The 20,480-nt window shown below is 38.7% G+C and overlaps 1 protein-coding gene across 1 annotated transcript in view; it reads right to left on the bottom strand.

Annotated features, from left to right (window-relative positions):
• LOC109097614 (cadherin-2-like) overlaps positions 1–19,770 on the bottom strand; it is a 43,681-nt gene extending 23,911 nt beyond the window's left edge. The window contains exons 1-2 of the mRNA XM_042747146.1: positions 19,503–19,770; positions 16,450–16,558 (exon numbers count right to left, since the gene is read on the bottom strand). Of these exons, the coding sequence (XP_042603080.1) occupies positions 16,450–16,558; positions 19,503–19,550 (157 nt within the window). The 5' untranslated portion in view covers positions 19,551–19,770. The remainder of the gene's footprint in view (positions 1–16,449; positions 16,559–19,502) is intronic.
• Positions 19,771–20,480: the final 710 nt, after the last annotated feature.

Here is a 20,480-nt window from a genome sequence, read left to right as displayed (position 1 = left end):
TCTGACATCATCATTTGAATATTTTGGATTTACATGCAAATTCTTAGTTTCGACAAATGCTTTGCAATAGAAGAAGGTGTGTACTAATGTTTTGTACAAAACGTGAATGCCAACAAAACCCAGAATACAACTATACCCCACATTTCACATGCACAGCACTTGTCGGCTTATAACCATAAATGGCAATACAGCAGACACTTCCAAAATAGCACAAATAAAATGTGCGATACTGAATGCAGTGAGAAAAAAAAAAAAAATCATTTTCTGGCATTCAGCGGATAATCCCTGTCACAGACAAACTCAATTATTCATTCTGCATCATAATAGCACTAAGGGCCTTTAGGTTACTTTTTCAATCATAAATTTTAAGTGCGAAACTCCAGTTTTGCATGTGTGTTTGTGTATGTACGCATGCGTGCAATGTAATTTTAACCTCTGACTTCGCTAGATTGGTGGTGTCTGCAAGGATTTAGGATTTATGACCATGCGCAGAGCCACACACACATAAACACACGCTAAAGCACACACACATGCAGCATATGGCAGGGGCACCACGCCAGCCTGATCCTGAGGACCTAAAACGGGCAGCGCATTCCTTTGCTGTCTGTCCTCACACACACACAAAAATTGTTTTACAAAATATACGAACAAAAACTGATGTATAAGACCTCTGACTTATTGTCAAGCACATCGTGGGCCTTTAAAAATGCAAATTCGATATTCCTGCAAGCACATTTCAACACCTTCACCAGAAGTTGTGTCAAACACATCAGACCGTGTTATAGCAAATGGCTTTATCTTTTCTGAGCTAATTCAAACATTCCAAACATTGGGCAAATTAATTGCAATAGTATTCATTACAGACCACACAATTCCATATTACATGTTGTTTGAGACTTTCATTCTGTATTTACTCATATAATTGCACTATAACATGGAGCCTATTATAATGCGTGACCAAATGTCCATGATAATTACTATTATTTGGGTTTGAAAACCCAGAAAATTGCTTTTGTGACAACGCTGCCTGTGGGGACGCTGACTGGGTCACGAAATTTGTCGTGTCAATGGACAGACATTACAGTTGCAACCTTCTTCTCCTGTCTCCTGTATGTTATCATGTCTCCTACACATACTGCACACTTAGAGTACTCGCATTTAATAGAGCATGAACATGTGAGAAATATGTCTTCTTATTAGGGATTCAGAAAAGCATACTTAAAGATAACATAAAACGGTATTCACAACTCATTTAAGTGCAGTAATGAGGGTATTTCAGGGTGAAACAGAGCATTCAGCAGGCAAAAATGTAGAGCAGGATTATATCTCTTAGTATTTGATTGGGTCAGGCAAAGTGAAAACATGTTAGATTATGATATTAATATTATTTTGCACCTGGCCTTGGGTATGTTTCAAAGGTAGAAAAGGCCTAGAATTTGATCAAAGCGCACATTTCTTTTCAACACTGATGTGCAATATGACCAAGGGACATTTATTAATAACTAAATTTAGTTTTGATTTCAAGTTGTCTTTAAAGAACCTCTCTGCTGCTGTTTCTTAAATGTGGTAGGGTTACTGTAGTTTGATCTGAAGCAAAGATGGTTCATTGAAAACCATACTGATCTGAATATCAATATGTCCCTCTCAATGCATGTGGTGGTCACAGCCCTCATTCTGTTTAAGGATCAGAAACACAATGAGAGAACCATGTCTGACAGTGACATGACATAAAAAACACTGATCTGCTGCATTATAGCAGCACAAAGCACTGCAGTATCATGAATGGACATCGTCACAAAGACAGGACTAGTGCAGTAATTCAGGGAGAGGTCTTTTTATTATTCTTAAGCAACAAAGGAGGAAATAAATAAATGGGGGTGAAAAAATGACAGGTTCCCACCCCTTTTGATCAATGAATTTCCATGACATTTCACTGACCTTTACCGTACGGATTCATGCAAATTATTTACACTACTTAGATTTAATATGAATGAATGAATAAATAAATAAATTGACTCAAATTTGCTAAAATGTTTTACTCAATATCTAGCTGAAAAGCCCAGAACATTCTAAAATGTTATTTTATTTTATAATATACAATTATTAATCATGACATTTTAATGGCAGTAAAACACAATAAAAAATGTGATATTTCCAGTTTCCAGCCTTTAAAAAAAGGAAGTACATAAATGATTTAAAGACTAACATTACATTTTCTGGGACGTTGTGAACCTGCAACCACTCTCTCAAGTGTTCAGAGTTTGATGTAAAATGGATGGTAAGCCACAGGAATCATTAATTGGAGGTTGATGGAGGGAGGAGGGGTTTATACAGGCTTCAGATTATGTGTGTGTGTGTGAGTGATTGAAGACTCCCTCGGGTCAGCAACGCTGACCACTGTAATCGCTCTTCATTGTGCATCACAAAAACTGACAGGAAATAACAAAACAGCAAATAATTGCAAACATCTGCACTCCCTCTCACAGCACTGAACGCAGATGATACTGTAATTTACCAAGATTGCTCAACAAACACAGCAGTGTGTATGTTAACATATCTGACTGCCTGAGGTAAAAACTGTCACTTTAATCTACAACGCATTTTATAATCTGTCTGTTCTATAAAACATGCCAGTATTTGTGTATGTACCTGCATGCCGTGAGTGTTTTGACGGCTTCTTTTAATCTGTATTTAGAAAGCACAGATTGAAAAAGCAAACTGCAAACAAATGAAGACAAAAGCAGGATTAGACTTCCTCAAATCTTGAGTTCCCGGGAAAATAATAGTGATTTGAGCTCAAGCTCTGATTAAATTTATAGTGTGTGCATGCCATGAGTGTTGGCATCCCGGGGTTATTTGTTTAAGAGGTTCTTCCTCTTTTGATCTCTTCATTTGCCACACAGCAGCCGAGGACGAGGGTGATAAAACAATAAAGGTACGTTCATACAGACAAAAGCAAAAACACAAACCGCAACCCAAAACCAAAAACCACTGTTGTATAGAATCACGGTGAAACCCTGAGGGAACGATAGTTTTGTATCTGCATAGCGTCTCCGACGAGGCCCAAATACGATGCAAACAAAATTGTGAACGAACCACTTTTGCTATTTCGCACACTCGGATGTAGTGAGGGTGCAGAATTGCGGATATTGATTTTTTCGGCTAGCAGAAATCTATAACCTCCTGTTCATAACAGATGCCCATTAGATCCTGCAGTTCAGAGAGAAACATCCCTATTGTGACCACTAAAAAATAGAGCTAAAATGTTTTTGAACAGGGTGTGTGAGAAAGTGAAGTACCTGTCCTCAGGTGCGTCAACGATACAGGCAGACTGTGTGAAACACGACTCCAGCGAGCCTACAGAGGTTTCAAGTACGCTCATAGTGCGATGTCTTTCATTATCAACACTCCTCTGCAAGACACTCGATACCTTTTTAAAGGCAAAGGGAGGGCGTATGCCTACTACTAATGCTAAAAGCAAATCGAATCCCATGCAGTTAAAAAGTAATGCGTGTGCCTGAGGCATTGTTTTCAATACTGGGTCAGAACTACATTACCCATAATGCACCAGGATGGCAGACTGGAGTGTAATGAGATTTGTACAGGCACTGACCCAGATAACCAAGCTCGCAGTGGAGGAGCGTGTGTGAGCATGAACGCATTGCGATTTGCCTTTGCGAGTACAAAAAAGCAAATGTTTGGAATAAAGTTACATGTGCTTTTGTTTTAGCGGACTTTTGCACATCCGCTGCGAGCAGAAGAACAAACGCTTTCGTGTCTGTTAGCATAAGTGTGTCAGCTTCTGTGTGTGAACGGTGACAGCTGGGGAGACAGTGGGATACAGTATTGCGGACAAGGGCAGACTTAGTACTTTGATATGTGTGCCGGGAGGTGTGTGTGTGTGTGTGTGTGAGGATTATCACCAACTGAGCAGAAGAAAAATAAGCAAGAGATATATTTCAAAATTCTCAAATTACATAACTATGTGCAGATGTAACACGCAGATAAAACTATCAAACAACCCTCCCGGAGAAGCATACGCTTTTGATTTGTAGTGGACGTCAGAGATTCCTCCGGCTGTGCGATCACGTTTGCGCCTGGCTAGTTTTCTGTTGACTCAGGAACAATAGTCCCTGCGCAACCGAGCTCAGTCAAATGGGACGAATTAGGCCAGGTTGCCTAGCTCCGTGCTGGTCGCCCCTGACAACCCCAAGGCCTCCAGCTTGGAAGGGTTTTTGCAAAGGGGTGGAATAGAGTTTCATTCGGCCACAAAACACCTCCCCCCAGGCTTGCAAAACAATGTCAGCCGTGTCAAATCAATCGGCAACGCCCAAGGACATCAATATGGGGCCAATAAATCTCGCCCGAGGGAAGCCCACTCTCTCACCTCTCCGGCCATATGGGAAACATTGCAATAACGTAGCTGCAACACTCGGCCAGCGCAGATATGCCAGTTGTAACATTGCAGCACATGGGCGGTGCCATATTAACGTTGGAATTCGCACAGGTGATAGAGTATCGTGAAAATAAAAGACGGAAAGGTGATAGTGGAATAAAAGTGGGGCTCAGAAAAGGGGCGACGGAGAATGTAACAAAAGACACAAAAGCTTGTCTCCTTTGAGGAACGGCTGAGTGTAAAAACCGCGAGAGCGTACACTAGTAAACGACGCTTCAAAGGAAAGGGTGAGACAATACAACACAAAGACGGGAATATCAGGATGAGACAGACAGGGGCGAAGAGAGAGAGAGAGAGACACAGCGATCAAGGCGGAGGGAGACAGACCGGGATGATGTCAGTGTTGTAAGTTTTGAGATGGCCCCCAAGAGGAAAGCCGGATTCAGGTCCAAGCTGTTCTTTTTTGTACAGTGAAAGTCAATGGTGATTTATAATGCCAAAAACCTAAGAGTAATACTAAGCCTTATTTTTTTTTTTTTTTTTCTGCAAGATATTTGCAGCTCACAAATTAAATAACTAAGTTTACTTGGCGGCCATCTTGGAAACCTCAACAGGAAGATGTTTATAGTAATTACTGTGATTGTTATGTCACATATTTCAAATCAAGTATGAAAATCTAACAAAATATATATAAAAAATTGTAACCCTAATGTGTTTTTCAATTGTAATATTTCTGTAAAGTCTAGGGACAGAAAAATGGATGTTTCTGTGGAATGACCCAGCAGGTTTTTTATTTTATATTTTTTTTATATAACTGGCTTTTTTGAGTGGCATGACAGAAAGATATTGTATATCAACAGATAAATGGGAAAAAAGTAAATGTAGGGAAATGTAGAAAAGGTATTAATGAATGTGAATTTTTTTTTTTTTATATATATAGGCTACAGAGTAAGACTTCAAGCAATAAAAACAGGAAGATGGTGAGCATTATGGGATTATTAAAAATAGGAGAAAAACAGAACAAAATAGTAAGGGTATATATTTACAAAATATACAATTAATAAGGCTAATCATATTTAGTATAAGAAATTCAAAGCCAAGAGGCTACACACTTCACTATAGTAGGTGTGTTCACCAAAGTCATGGCGTAGTTTGTTATTGACTACTTGCATCTTTTGTTTTTTAATTAACTAATCATATTTTCAAAATACATTTATTCAGACTGCTGGGAAGCAGCATACATTTGTTGACTGTGAAAATTGCATTTATTCATTTAAAAAATATAAAAATAGTTAAAATATGGCTTGCTGTGGAACAAACAAGAATTATATAATAAAAATGTACTGTTTAAAACTGATGTCAGATTTATTGATGATAAATACAAACATGGTTACTCTGTATGTAAAGCACAATCCAAATTTATATGCAATTCAAATATATCAGTCTTAAATTCAGGCCATGGTAACATGCATCTTGTAATGCTGGATGTGACGACATACAACAATGTAATCAATATTAAATGATTTCAGAATTTAGACGGAATACAGCACACAATTAGTATGAACTACTCTGATACTTTTGTGCTTTTGAATATTTGACATTACAAACCACTATCCACTTTCATTGTAAAGAGCTTGCTTGTCCATTCTGCTTAACATCTCATTTTGCGTTTCACTTCTGTGTTTCACAGAACAGTTTTGCACTGTCACCAGATTAACTAAATGATTTCTTGGTGAACTGCAGCTTTAAGCTGGAGAACAGAAGTCACATGAGCCGGTCCAATTATCACCTCCTGCACCCGCTAACTCCTGTGCCAGCTATGTCTTTTCTCATTAAACACCAGAGAAATCATTTTTAATCGCCATTCCTTTCTCTCCTGTTGTGCGTGTGTGTGTTTAAAAAAGCAGACCCATATCCGGGCACAGCTGCAATCCATTGTCCTGTATTGAGGTCATGCTAGCTTTACCCCGATCCAAATATATCCCTCCATCTTACGGGAAAATGCAAGAATTCCACTTCACACTCTCTCCCCTCACTTAGCTGCTGACACACCTAAATCGGTGAGCGAGCTGATAGCAGAAGCAGAGGTGTGAGGAGAAGGGGAATGAGAGGAAGAGTGTAATAATGATGGGATGAGAGCATTCATATTGAAGCGGAGATGGACACATGCCTGTCCAGCTGTCCCCTCTCTGATGTAGGCTATTCTATCTCCTGTAAAACCACACACACACACACACACACACACACACACACACACACACACACACACACACACACACACACACACACACACACACACACACACACACACTTAGACAGAGGGGGAAAAAATGACGCATTTGTCTGAGACATACCGATCTCGGCTTATCCTGATTGTCGGGGGGCTTGAGGGTAGGGGGTACTTACAGCTGTCAACCAGTGGGCTCTGATGGCATTATACATCCATATATTTACACACACATGCATATGTGCAAAACGGAAATCCAGTGTTGTTGTCAGATGCCATTAGGATGGGATTAACCCGTCGTTTACCATTATCGAATAATAGCTCCCCACTCATGCACAGTTACGTCTACGTCTGTAACCCTTTATGGATGAAGATTAGAATAACACAAATACCAGCCAGATTAGGGGTGAGGGGGAGGGTGTTTTGGACGGGCGGCGAGACGGAGACGGGGTAACGTCTGCTGGGTTCGCTGGAATGTGTGTGTATTTGAAGTGCGTCGACTCACATTCTTCACGCCACAAATCAAGGCAACATAAACACTAATAAAGCATTAAAAGAGCTTCTGCCAGGCACACACACAACTGTATGCTAAAAATGTGTGTCCCGTATCTTCCCTCTGCAGGATGGGAGAAGGAGAGATTTGGCAGAGCATGAAATAGACCACGGTCATAGGAGCGCATCTATACACACACACACACACACACACACACACACACACACACACACACACACACACACACACACACACACACACACACACACACACACACACACACACACACACACACAAACACACAGGGAGAAAAACATCGCTCCATTCAGTGGGCTGTTTTAGCATTGTGGTGTTTTGTTTATGAGCACTGTGAATCACTGGGATGGTACTGATGACATCATAATTGGCCTTTCCATGTAACTGTGACACACTAACAAGAATCAGGCATGATTCATAAATTCACAACCACCATCTAAAATGAACAAGAAAAACATTAAATCCAGTAATTTGTTTCTGTCCAGTTTTTCCGCCTGTACTGTTTTCTTTCTTTTAACTAGAAATGTGGAAAATAACCTAGTAAAAATAGTTCAGTAGTTAAAAAACTCGGTTAACTAGTTAAGCAATTGATAGTATGCTATATACTATGCTACATATGTATAATATGTGACCCTCTCTGTGAAATCCAGGCTAAAGTCTCAAAATCTAATTATGAGATAACAAGCATCAGAATTAGATTTCAATCATTAATTTCATTTTGATTTAAATCTTTGACATTGTCTTACTCAGTCAATATGAAAGACTGTTGTTGTTAAGATATCAAGAATGTTCTTTACCTTATGAAGGATGATTTTATGTAGAAAACAATAAATCACCAGAAAAATGACTTTAGCTGGGTTTTCACAGCCAGGGTCGCACGCACACACACATATTAATTTATCAATTATTTCTATAATTATTTATAATATGTAATTATTTGCTTTGCATTACATTCAAACATATGCAAACTATACACGTTACATTTAGTAATTATTCATAAATGAATAATAATACTAATTATTATTTTATTATGTCAGTCTCATCACTCAAATCAATTATTATTTTGATTTATTAATCAATTAAAATTATTCTTATTATTATAGGAAAAAAATATATTGCATACTTTATTATTATTATTATATGAACAGTAGATATTGCATACATATATAAAACTAATAAATTAATTCTTCTTCTTAATTATAATAATAACAATAATAAAGCAGAAAAAAAATCTGGATGAACTAGTCCTCACTAAATGACTAGTTGGTTCTTGGACTAATTGACCATCTTGACCCATCCCTAAACCTTGACTGTGCTCCTCATTCCACTCCGGCATTTGGATCAAACCTTCATATCTCTCAATCATCGTCTCCCCCAAAAGCCCCTGTCTCGGCCTGATGATTGAAACCAGACTTCAGTGTACTTCAGCCGCCCCCGCAATCTCCCAGCTCTGTAGCACGCAGTCACCCAGGCATGCACGTAGAGGTCAGCGGCACTGACCAGTGTGTGTGTGTGTGTGGGAGAGATCGTGAGCAGTGGGCTTCTGAACCGCGGGCTGTTTAGCAGCGGTCAGCCTTTGATGACACAAAAACAGTCTTTTACAGCCAGTGCTGCATAAACACGCTCAGAAACAGAGTGAGAGTCGCGATCCGATGGGAATCTCTTAGTCTCACCGCATAACCATGCTATGATTAGCATACATGCCACATAATTACCTGTTTCCTGTGGTTAAACACCATTACTGCGTAAATGATGTCTAAAATGCCTTCTGTTCAACGATCAATAATCCTCTGAGTATGAAAACTCAAACCACGCCCATGTTTCCTCTTTTTCTCCTCTGTTTCTCTCCTCTCCTCTCTCCACCCCTCCCCTCGATCCAATATGGTCAGCACAGTGGGAAGGAATCCATCATTACGACGGAAACTAGGGCATCCCGTATGAACTTGTGTAGAGCGTTTGAAAACATGCGTGTGAGAAATAAGTTGTGCCCGAAATTAGAGACAACAGAGTTTTTGGGTCACCTGACCTCTGACAACAAAAAGCCTGAGAGAATTGAATCAGACAGTTGCCATGACACCAAAGCACCCAATAATAATCCCCCGGCAGTCAAAAGGGGCTTACGTGTACACATGAGAGAAAGACCGATAGAAAAGCACAGAATGACTTGTGATTGTGTTTGCTTAGCGTTCCAACACCCTCAAGCAGTCTTGAAAAAATGGTTCAACAATAAAGACGGCCCGGGCCCAGTGGGAGAGAGTTTGGGCCAGTTGACAGGACAGTCGCTTGCTCTGTTGGCCAACTGTTGCACTGGCACTACGTATTATGTTTTTTTTCTTTTTGTGATTTGTGAACGTTTTATTATTTAATTAAGAATATTAAACAAAAATAGTCATTTTATTTTCTATTAATATATTTATAATGATTATATATTTTACATACTGTTACATATTCGCCTTAATATTATCATATAAAATATATTATATTTATAAAAATTTACATTACATATTTATTTATTTTAATTATAATATATTGTATTTTATATCAATATTTCACTTTATTTAATTATAATATATTTTATTTTATAATAATCTTTTTCTAACACATTTAAATATGTTAAATAGCATTAGGTAATGCTATTGCTTGTGATAGTCTTACACAAGTTAGTATGGGTTCAAAATAATAAACAAATGAGTAATATATATTTTTTTATTAACTATATTGTTAAATGAAATAAATATATTTATTAAAAAAACATATTATAACATTATATATTTTACATTATATTTCACACTCATATTTTGTAGTTTATTTATATTTAATTCTAATAAATGATATTTCATCTAAATATATTAATATATTTTATATTTAAATGTATACTTTATATCATATTTTATAGTATATTTAAATGTAATTATAATCAATTGTATATTTCACATTCATATTTTCAAGCACATTTAAATATGTAGGTAGGTAATGCTACGCCTTGTGACAACTTTTCCATGTGTTTAAAATTATTTTATTAAAAAATGTAAATGTAAAAAATTAAACAATTTATATACTACACTTGTTGCTCATTATCAATTTAATATAATATTTTTATATTATATGGATTTTTACTTATAATACATTTATTTTATTTCACTATTTTTTTTTTAACACTGCTGTTTTTAAACATGCTAAAAACAGAATTTGTTATGGGGCCTTGTGAAAATGTTGGCAAGGCGAGTGCAAATCTGATTTACTGGCCGGACTGGGCCATGAGAAAAAATCCTTATTGTTGATCCCTGCTTAAGCTTCGCCAAAACTACAATCCAACTCCATAAGCAGCCAATGATAACCATCGAACACAGCTCGAGTCGTGTCTGATGTCATTCTTTACTCTGTGAAAATACAGCTTATGTTAGAGCAAAGCACTTCTCTAAAAATATCCGTGGAAAGGGCTGATGTCACACTGGACGGGTTCCACACCTCCCCCCCCCCGGCCGCACCAAACCTTGAGACCAGCTGACTAAAGAAACATTGTGGTGCTGAAACTCAGATTTTTACAACGATTTAACGCAACATTAACAGGTGCACGTACACACAGACGCTAACGAGAGAGCGCCGGATCTCATGGTCCACAGTAATCCTGGTATGTCTGGTACAGACCACCCCAATTTATATTGAACTGTAAACTCCAAAGGTCTATTTTTTGTCTTTCCCAGGTTCACTACCCAAGAATTAATCCTTTCTTTCTTCTCTCTTTCTTTCGTTTCTCACATGCATCAGCTCTCTCATATATGCATGCTCTGATCAATACTCTTAGGGTCTTTGTTTTGCCAGATCGATTTAGGGTAATGAAGTCCATGTGGCCAAATCCTACAGGGAGAGAGAGAGAGAGCGATTGTCAAGCCCAGAGGTTTGACCGTATGCGGATCAGAGCTGAGGCTTTAGAGAGGTCACGTTTTACTCTCATCCGTTCTACTTTACCTCTTTAACACAGACTACCTCTCCAAACGGCCATTAATTAAGCACGTCCCGTCTTCCTGTTGCATTTAAACAACTGTGAAAATGGTTTGTGCATATTTTTCCAGTCTTAAAGGGATAGCTTACCTAAAAATGAAAATTGTCGTCCTAAATCTGTATGACTTTCATCCTTCTGCAGACAACATTGGACCCTACTGACTTTCAGTGTGTATGCGTGTGTGTGTGTGTGTGTGTGTGTGTGTGTGTATTCCAAAGGAAAATTAAAGTCATAAAAGCTCAGAACAGCATGAGGGTGAGTAAAATATTACACATTTTTCATTTTTGGGTGAACTACTACTTTAAATGAAGATCAAAAGTACAGTCATTGGTTTAAAAAAAACTGTGACAGTAAAGGCCAAAATGGGTGAATGGGTCAAGTTTGTTCAGAATTGTTCAAAATGTTCAAATTCACCTAAAAATGTAACTTCTGTTCTTGTTTACTCATGTTAACGATGTTCCAAACCTGCATGACTTTCATTCTACCATTGGATGTTATTGACTTTCAATGAATAGGGAAAAAAAAAAAAAAAAAAAAAAAAAAAAAAAAAAAAAAAAAAATATATGTATATATATATATGTATATATATATATATATATATATATATATATATATATATATATATTATTTTTTTTTTTTTTTTTTTTCCCTAAACATTTTGGGATCCACAGATAAAGAAAGTCACAGAAGTTTGGAATGACACGAGAGTGAATAAATGGTTTCATTTTTCATTTTTGGGTGAACTATCACTTTAAATGAAGATGGAACTCTGTTCAAACTGACTCAAATTTAGATTCAAAATTAATTTCCCCCAAAATTTTAACTTCTGTTCTTATTTAGTCACCTTCATATTTTTCCAAAACTGTATGACTTTCATTCTTCTGTGAACAACATTGGATCCATTTTAATTTCAATAAACGGACAAAAAAAGAAAAGAAAAGAAAAAACCAACCAAGATATTTTTTGAAATATATATATATATTTCTTCCACAGGAAAATGAAAGTCACATAAGTTTGGAATGACATGAGGTTGAGTAAACGATTTCAATTTTCTTTTTTGGTTGAACTATAGCTTTAAATGAAGATGGAAAGCACAGTCGTTGGCGATGTGATCTTTAAAAACTATGACAGCAAAGGCCAAACTGGGTGACTTGCGCTGTCACTCAAGTAAACGGGCCAATTAGGGCTGAACTGAACTCTGTGACTCAAATTTTGATGATGAACAAAGTAGAGAACAATCCATTCCTGCAAAGCTTCCTCTCACCCAGGGTTTTTATGTTTCTTTTGTGGTTAATTAAAAATGTCAGCTCATTATCACATGTATACACACACAACAAAGAATTTCGGTGCCTGAACAAATAAGACAATAGCACGCTTGGTAATCTTTAGACTGCTCATTAGGTACTTCATATTAAATTTAAAAACACTGAAGGGACAAAGCACCAGGAGTGCCCACCCCCCAAATCTACCTCTCTCTTTCTCTCAGTGTTTTGTTTCTCACTCGCTCCCCTTGCTCTCTGTATTCCCGTAACCATTCTTTAATTCCACCTCAGTCAGCCCATTGAGGGGCAGTGACCCGCATGCTGATGACCTCACAGTCGCGTCCTGATTGGTCAATCTCAGTGACCAACAGCCCCCACATGAGCCAGACAAAAAAGCCACTCTGTCTCTGTAACTCTCCCCCCTCTCTGTTGACTCATTATTGTTTTTCGGCTCTTTTACTTGTTCACAAAAACAGACAGAGCTGAAAGTTGGGTTTCGTAGGCTCTGATCGGAAGTGATCAAAAACAAACACCGCCTTCCGGAGCGGTGCGATGCGTGCAATACGGTAATCACCTCTCACCTCTGCATCTTCCTCTGATCATTTGCTCTCTCCTGTTTTAAAACAGATCAAACGAGGTAAAAACAGGTTCCTGTGAACACAAGGAGGACACGGAGAGAGAGAGAGATAAATCTGTGGAGTGCACATTCTCAGTGGTTAAAAGAGGCTTGAGTAAGGTATTTCATGGGAAAAAAGTTACAAAATGACTCCTCTAGTAAAACAAGTTTGTCTTAAAACTTCAAAGAAGTATCTCTGTTCAGAAGAGATGGGAGAATTATATGAAGAAAAGAAAAACAGATGAAAGCTGGAGAAGAGGCTTAGGAAGCCTAAAAGAAAAAAAAAAGGTTTATTGGCATGTTGGGCTGTGCATACCATGAATATTCAGATGGTTTTGCTGGAAATATAACACTAAGCAACTTGGAAAACAATGATTTTAACATGCTTTTTATTTGGCCATTAGGTTTCCGAAAAAGGAAGTGAGAATGAACACTTCATCTGTTTTTAAAACAGATTTAAACTTTAAATGAACAGAATTGACCTGGTGACTTGGTATTTTTGATAAATCTCCACAAATGAGTTTGTCACTCTGTCCAAACTGTCCAATAAAATTATATATATATATATATATATATATATATATATATATATATATATATATATATATATATATATATATATACACACACACACACACACACCACAGTTCTGTTAAGCAGTGCAACTGTTTTCAAAATGAACTATAATAACAATAAATGATTTCTGAAGGATATTATGTTGAAAATTCAGCTTTGCAGTTTAATGATCAAAATAAATGCAGCTTTGGTAAAGATAAGCGGTCCACACTTTCGAACAGCAAAAATAAAAACATTATATGTGTATTTATTTGTAAATATTGCTGTTTGCATATATGTACGCATATTAATATAAATGAAATTCAGCAACTATTAAAAATAAGATGCTTTGGGGTTTTTTCACTACGTTTATTGTATTTTATTTCTTAGATTACTAATTTTAAATCTGCTTGGCAAACAATGGCTGTTGTCAATTGAAATACAAATATCAAAATACAATAACCAGTCAACAGACTAAAAAAAGCCATGTTTTTCACTTTATATCTACATCTTCCAGACCCACAGGAAGCAAATTAAAATCCGTTAGAGCAGCAAAGACTGCATAAGCACATTCTCCGGGTAGGAATCACCGAGCGGGCTCAGTGAGACAGCACTAACTGTACATTCCTCTGTCCCACTTAAAAAGAAAAGGAGGGACGGAGGGGGAGAGAGAGTGAAAGAGAGGCTGCAGGGAGAAGAGAAAGTCTTCATCCCTAAGTCATTTGCCTAAAAAGGATGTGATGAATGAATGTCAGCGACACAAAACATCCACCTCATGTTTAACAAGAGACTCCCCCAGTCCTCTGGTTTGGGGGGGGGGGGGGGGGGCGGTTGATGGAGAAAGAGTTAAGGGGGAGGGAGGAGGATGATGGGAAGCAAATTTTTGTGTCCTTTGGCAAAAGGCACTGTGCGTAACAGAGTTCACATTGACTTGCTAACTGTACAGGCTGAAATGGTAATGAAACGAGAGCCGCTTTTGTGTTCGTGTGGCCACTGCGATACAGCTCACCTTTCTACAGAAAAGAACATAGGAAGTGAATCAGTGAGTCAACTGTGAGATCAAATGACCAGTCTTTGTGAGCACAATACAACTCGGCCATCAGCAGTTCCTGACTCACACACACACTCACTTGGGAAATTCCTATCAGTGTGATATGTCGACTCTTAGTGTGAAATTTAAAGCAAGTGTTATCACTTTTATTGTAATTGTCACAGGTGTGTGTGCGTGTTTGTGAGTGTGTGTGTGTCCCACAGTTTGCAAAAAGACCTCATGAGGCACAAAGCTACAGCTTGCGACCGTCTGTTCGTATTCTAGGACTTTCTCTTCCACAGTAACCCATGAATAAGTCAACGATATGGAAATGGAAAAATATGTCGCTTGTTAGAAGTCGCATAACACTTTTAGACAAGAAAAAGAACAACTCCACGGCTCTCTGGGACAAAAATATTTTGCTTAGTGACACACTAAAAAAAAAATAGTTTTGAGGGTTAAAAATCATTTGACTGAAACAATGATTTAATTAGCATGTCTCTGACAGCGAGTTCTGACTGTTTCAGACTCTATTTCAACCACACAACACGTTAACATGTCAACATTTCACTGTGACCAAAAATGATGCTACAACTGTAAAGTTAAAGCTTCAGTCCATAACTTTTTTATGTTCAAAATTTACAAAATTTATATAATGAGCGAGTACATCATGAGTCCATTTTTCAAATAATCGGTGTTAATATTCAGCTATTTTAGACTGGTTCATGTTGGCACTGCTGCGGAGTAGCCCAGTAACACATGATTCGTCATAGACATAAACAGAGAGAAGTAGCTCCGCCTACAATGTTCTTCCGCAAGATGCACGCAATTCTGTTTATTAACCACTAGAGCGCGAAAAGTTACGGACTGCATCTATAATTTTATTGGAGTGTAAGAAAAACTTTTCAGTTTCACTACTTCAAAATGTAATGTTTCAATGTGTTACTTATTATTTATTTGTAACTATTTGTGAAATTTACTAGAAATTTCTGAGTAAAATTTTTCACCGTTTTTTATTTATTTTTTGGCTGAAATATCAGGAGATGGCTTGCTGCCAATGAACTTTAATATGGCTGGTTTCATTTATTACCTGAGAACACGACACCTTGAACAGCAGGGACAGTTCAAATAACCAAATCTGATTACTAAAACTATTATTATCATTTCGGCTCAAAATTTTATTTTGGTGCATCACTAATTTTGTTTATAAATTACGTAATTTGACTGAATCACAAGTCATGGGTGTAACTTGTGGTTTAGTTTCGTTTATCTATTGGAAATGTAAAACACATTGTTATGCTCTTTTTACGCTGTTGTAATTAGATGTGATGCACGGATGTTACAAGGCCTCCAAAGTTTACAACCCTGACACAAATGTGGCCCCTACTGGATTGACTGAATATATTGAGATTGCTGACTGGGATCTGTGCCATCAACTGACTGTATGGATACGAGCTGGTCTAATCAATGCTATTGATCACAACAGGGGGGTTTTGAGCACGGTGGGGGAGGGTGATTCAGCCCCCCAAATATTTCACACTGTGGCCCTCCAAAACACATTCCACCAAAACACTGAGTTGTTCTCCTGCTTTTTTCTTTCCCTCACACACATATCCCCCTTTATAAACACCCCCCGCTAAAGCAACCCTAACACCCCATCTCGTTCTTTCACATACACACATAAAGCCCACCCTTCCCCCATCCTCCATTCTCTCTCTCTTTCTCTTCCCAACAGAATCAGGGTGGAAACCGAAGCCTGGTGAGGGAGCGTTTTGCCGCACCGGTTCGATTGGCGTTTATTAGGAGAATAAATGCAGACATCTCTGTTTACCTTTGAGTAGAACTTGTCCCTCGGTGATGACGTCGGTGGTCATGACGTTGTACTCGTTCTCAGTGAAACCTGGCTGACATGGCATTGCCCCTGTGCCCTGGACCGCCACCTGTCAAAAACACAAAAGCACCAGACAAATTAATCCCCCGATTAATGGTGATTAATAAACAGCACGGGCCAACCTACACCACAGCAAGAGCCAAATATCCAGAATCCCGAGAGGAATCGATGGACATAACGATCACGTTCTTTCACCATAAACAGAGGAAATGAGGCAGAACTCTGCTCAAGAAGAGCACCATGATGAGACTTTCCAGAGCCGCCGAGTCCATTGATCAGGCTCCAAATGAACTCTTTGAATTAGCAATGCTATTGTATTTTTCACCGATTACTCGCTAATTTGCAGCAGATCGGCGAAATTAAATAAGGCTCATTGCATGACAATTTATTGTGTTGCTCCATTTATTTTCATTCAAGGATAGCGAGGGGTTTCTATCTCACCTCCTCCCCCTCCGGCGCTGGGGCATCTGTTATTTTGAGGTGGGTGTAATTAGACTGATGAGGTCAGGAGGGCGAGACGTTAAAAAAGCAGAGCTGACCAGGCTACGCACACTCTACCTTGAATGGCATGGTCTGGTGGAGCACTTATCACATAAAAACACAAACACACACTCACGCAGCTGGCGAAAGCACTCCAGCGACAAGCCACAAACCCTCCTTTATGGTTTACGCTTAAAACAGGCGCGCACACCTAGTGTTTAACGCTCAGGACAAAGCCTTATTCATACTTGCCTTGTCTTATTAGAAAAATAAACGACCAGCTTTGAGTCATTCAGTCTTAACAGCATCTGATATGACACACAAAGTCAGGATCTCAGTGAAGGCAAATAGGTGAATTTGGTTTTTAAAAGAGGCTTGAGAAGATCAAAGGTGACGTCCACCGTGGAACAGCCTCTTTGTGTTGGAATAAGATCAGAGGCTTGAAGAAGACGGCTGGCTGTGTTTGTTAATGGCCCCATAGTTAATTTATCAAACATGTTAATTACTTGTTAGCTTGGTGGATGCTGACTTAATGTCCTACACACAACGACCCATCAAACATTTGCTTTTGTGCTAACAAAGATCATCATCAACCGAGAGCTGATCAGGATTTTGATGTCGTCATCTCCTGCTGCCTTGCTGATGATATATCTGCAGAACGCCTATATAAAGCTGGCACTACAGGGGTGTGTTTGAAAATCTGACTTTATACTGTCCTGTCAGCAATTGCTTAGCAATATGCTGCCTCTGCACATCCACACAGAGCGAATGATTCTAGATGGAGCCACACCAGCGGCCCTGCTGACATAAAGAATCAGAGGCAGAAAGAGGCCTTTAAAGCCGCTATGTCACTTGGCGTTATAGTTCCCCAGATAAATTACAGTGGGATTGGGGTTTATAAGTCAAAATTAAACCCATTTAAAAATGCAGTGATTATTTTTTTGCAAACAGGCCACTTCAAAGAATCTTTAAGAAAAAAAAAAAAATAATAAACGATTATTTTCAATCATCACTTGGTTCTTGACATTACAGTGTTGAATATTATTTGCTCTAAATATTCGATTAATTGTGTTTTTATTAATAACTCTGTTTATTATAAATACACGTGCTTCAGTTGAGTTTGTTGCAGTCATGATTCAGTTAAAAAAAAAAAAAAAAAAAAAAAAAACATTTAAAACGCAAACATAATTTGTACTTATATTAAACAATAAAAAAACTCATTCGTATATCTTGGATGAAAGCGTTTTTGCTATAAACAATGTTTTAAACAGCTCTGTATGTTAATTTCCAGCACATTTAATTTTTAACAGGCTCGTTACGAATCGGACGATTCTCGGTTCAATAAATCAGTGAGTTGTTGGCTCGAGAACAACTCAGCCCACTTCGCGCACATAACCAGTTCCAATGATTCACTGGAAAGATTCGACTCCAAAGAATGACTCGTTCACTAATCGCACGTCGCTATCAAACAGCAGCGGGTTTTTAAACATGTGGAACCGTTATATCACACACAAAACAGTAGTAAAACGCGACATGGATTAAAATTACTCTTTAAAAACATGCCGCAAAAAAAAAAAAAAACATTTACGAGGTCAGGACTGCAACTTCTGCAACTGCAGACCACAAACACAATAAAAACATTGAACCCCGGGCCAAATATTGCCATGCAGATTTTTCACACGTTTTGGTTCCATCACAACATAACGATTTGCTCGCAATTTCTCATCTGATAATGCTGAAGGAAACAGCATGACTGCTCCCTGCGTTCAAATGTTATTCTGCTGGACTCTGCATTTTCAGCAATTCAGAGGGCAGCGGACCCCAAACCTGACAGCACGATTCATTCCTCCGGGTCAGAGTGATTGGTCTTATCTGGGTTACGCACAGAGCCGTTGTACGGCGTGAGATTTCGCATTTGCACATCTAATAAAAGAGACAGAGCCAGCGGAAGAGGGCACCTCAATGAGCTGTTCATTAACTGATTATTGTTACATTTGTTTCATCAGTCGGAAAGGGACCATCGCGACCTAATCACCTCCCCGAGGGCAACTTTTCCATCTCGTGCCAAAAGAAGCGAGAGCGCGTTTGAAAACCCGCATTGATCTGCGACTGGCTCCGGTTCAGCACGGGACGGTTTAAACGGGGCTGCTGGTACACAATCTAACGGCTACACGACATAAAGCCATCGCACACGGAGACGAAACCTCTTGTGAATAACTCTGAAGCGAGAATAATAAAATAAAGACTCTTTAGAATTGCATAGCAAGCAAATTCGATGCGACATGAAGTCGAGACAAACCGAAAAACCTTTAATACTGAATTTGATCTAGGCACTATCGCCGTATTTAAATATCATGCCACTAAGCAAAATCGTTTATTTGTATTCGGCCCACCAACAATTTCTCCACAGTTTAAACACACACCACAGCAAATACGCCAAAGCTCAAACATAAAGCAGTATCGCGCCCGAGCGCACATCGCTTGTCGGACCCTCGATTTTAACGTTAACGTACCTGCAGAGCGGCGAGAAGCCCCAGCATCACGCCTCCCGAACGGTACATCGTTTAAATTCCGTCCTTTATGAAGAAACCGATAGAGTTGGCCGTTTTCCGCTGCGTTATAATGTTCCGTGCGGTAGCGGCGGCATATAGCGACAGAATCGTTCCTCCGTCTCTCTCTGGCACCGATCCGTGCTGCTCTCGGTCTGGTACTGAGGCTCCGCTCGCTCGCGCAGTTCAACGGCAGAGCAGTGCTCTCAGCAGCGCCCTCTTGCCGCACTCTGTGGTACTGCGCCGGAGAGAGGGCTCCTTTCCTTATGTCACCCCCTTCGGCCTCCGGAAGTCACAGCGAAGAAGACAAGACCACTCCTTCTTCACTATAACAAAAGGAAGATCTTCTTTCCTTTACCCCACCCAACCGACGAGCTGGTTTGCTCACTAATCGGCTGAGAATTCCTGGATTTAAAGTGCATGTCTCATGCTGGTGGGCTACTTTGAAAATCTCATGTTGTGTTAGTAATTCTGAAAGCATCGTTAACGACCTCATGCTAGGGGTAACGCTCAGTCATCGGGTCATAACTGCAAAATAAAACCAAAAGGGTGATCAGGACCCTCAAGAAGTTCGTCTGCTAAAAAATGACACATGCACCTGAAACTGGAGTTCAAAATATTTTATTATGTGAGAGGAGACTGAGAAGTGTTAAATGTCAGACGAGTTTGGGAGTTTATTTTGCCAAAATGACAGTACTTACTACAGGAATATTTTAGAAATAAATGCATGGATGTGAAAATTTATTTGTAGTAACCTCAGCATATAGCCTATGCTCTAACAATAAAGGCTCCAATTTGTTTTTAACACTACTAGAAATATGTTTTCAACATTTCAAAAATAGGTTTTCACGGTGATGCTACAGAAGAACTTTTTTTTTTTTTTGTGGTTCCACAAAGAACCCTTAAGTGAAAGTATAAAGAAAATTTAATAATAAAGAACCT

Source organism: Cyprinus carpio, chromosome B20 (genome assembly GCF_018340385.1).
Source record: "Cyprinus carpio isolate SPL01 chromosome B20, ASM1834038v1, whole genome shotgun sequence".
Classification (NCBI taxonomy): Eukaryota; Metazoa; Chordata; class Actinopteri; order Cypriniformes; family Cyprinidae; genus Cyprinus; species Cyprinus carpio.
The sequence above is the reverse complement of the archived record's forward strand: the minus strand, read 5'-3'. Positions and strand labels throughout refer to the sequence as shown.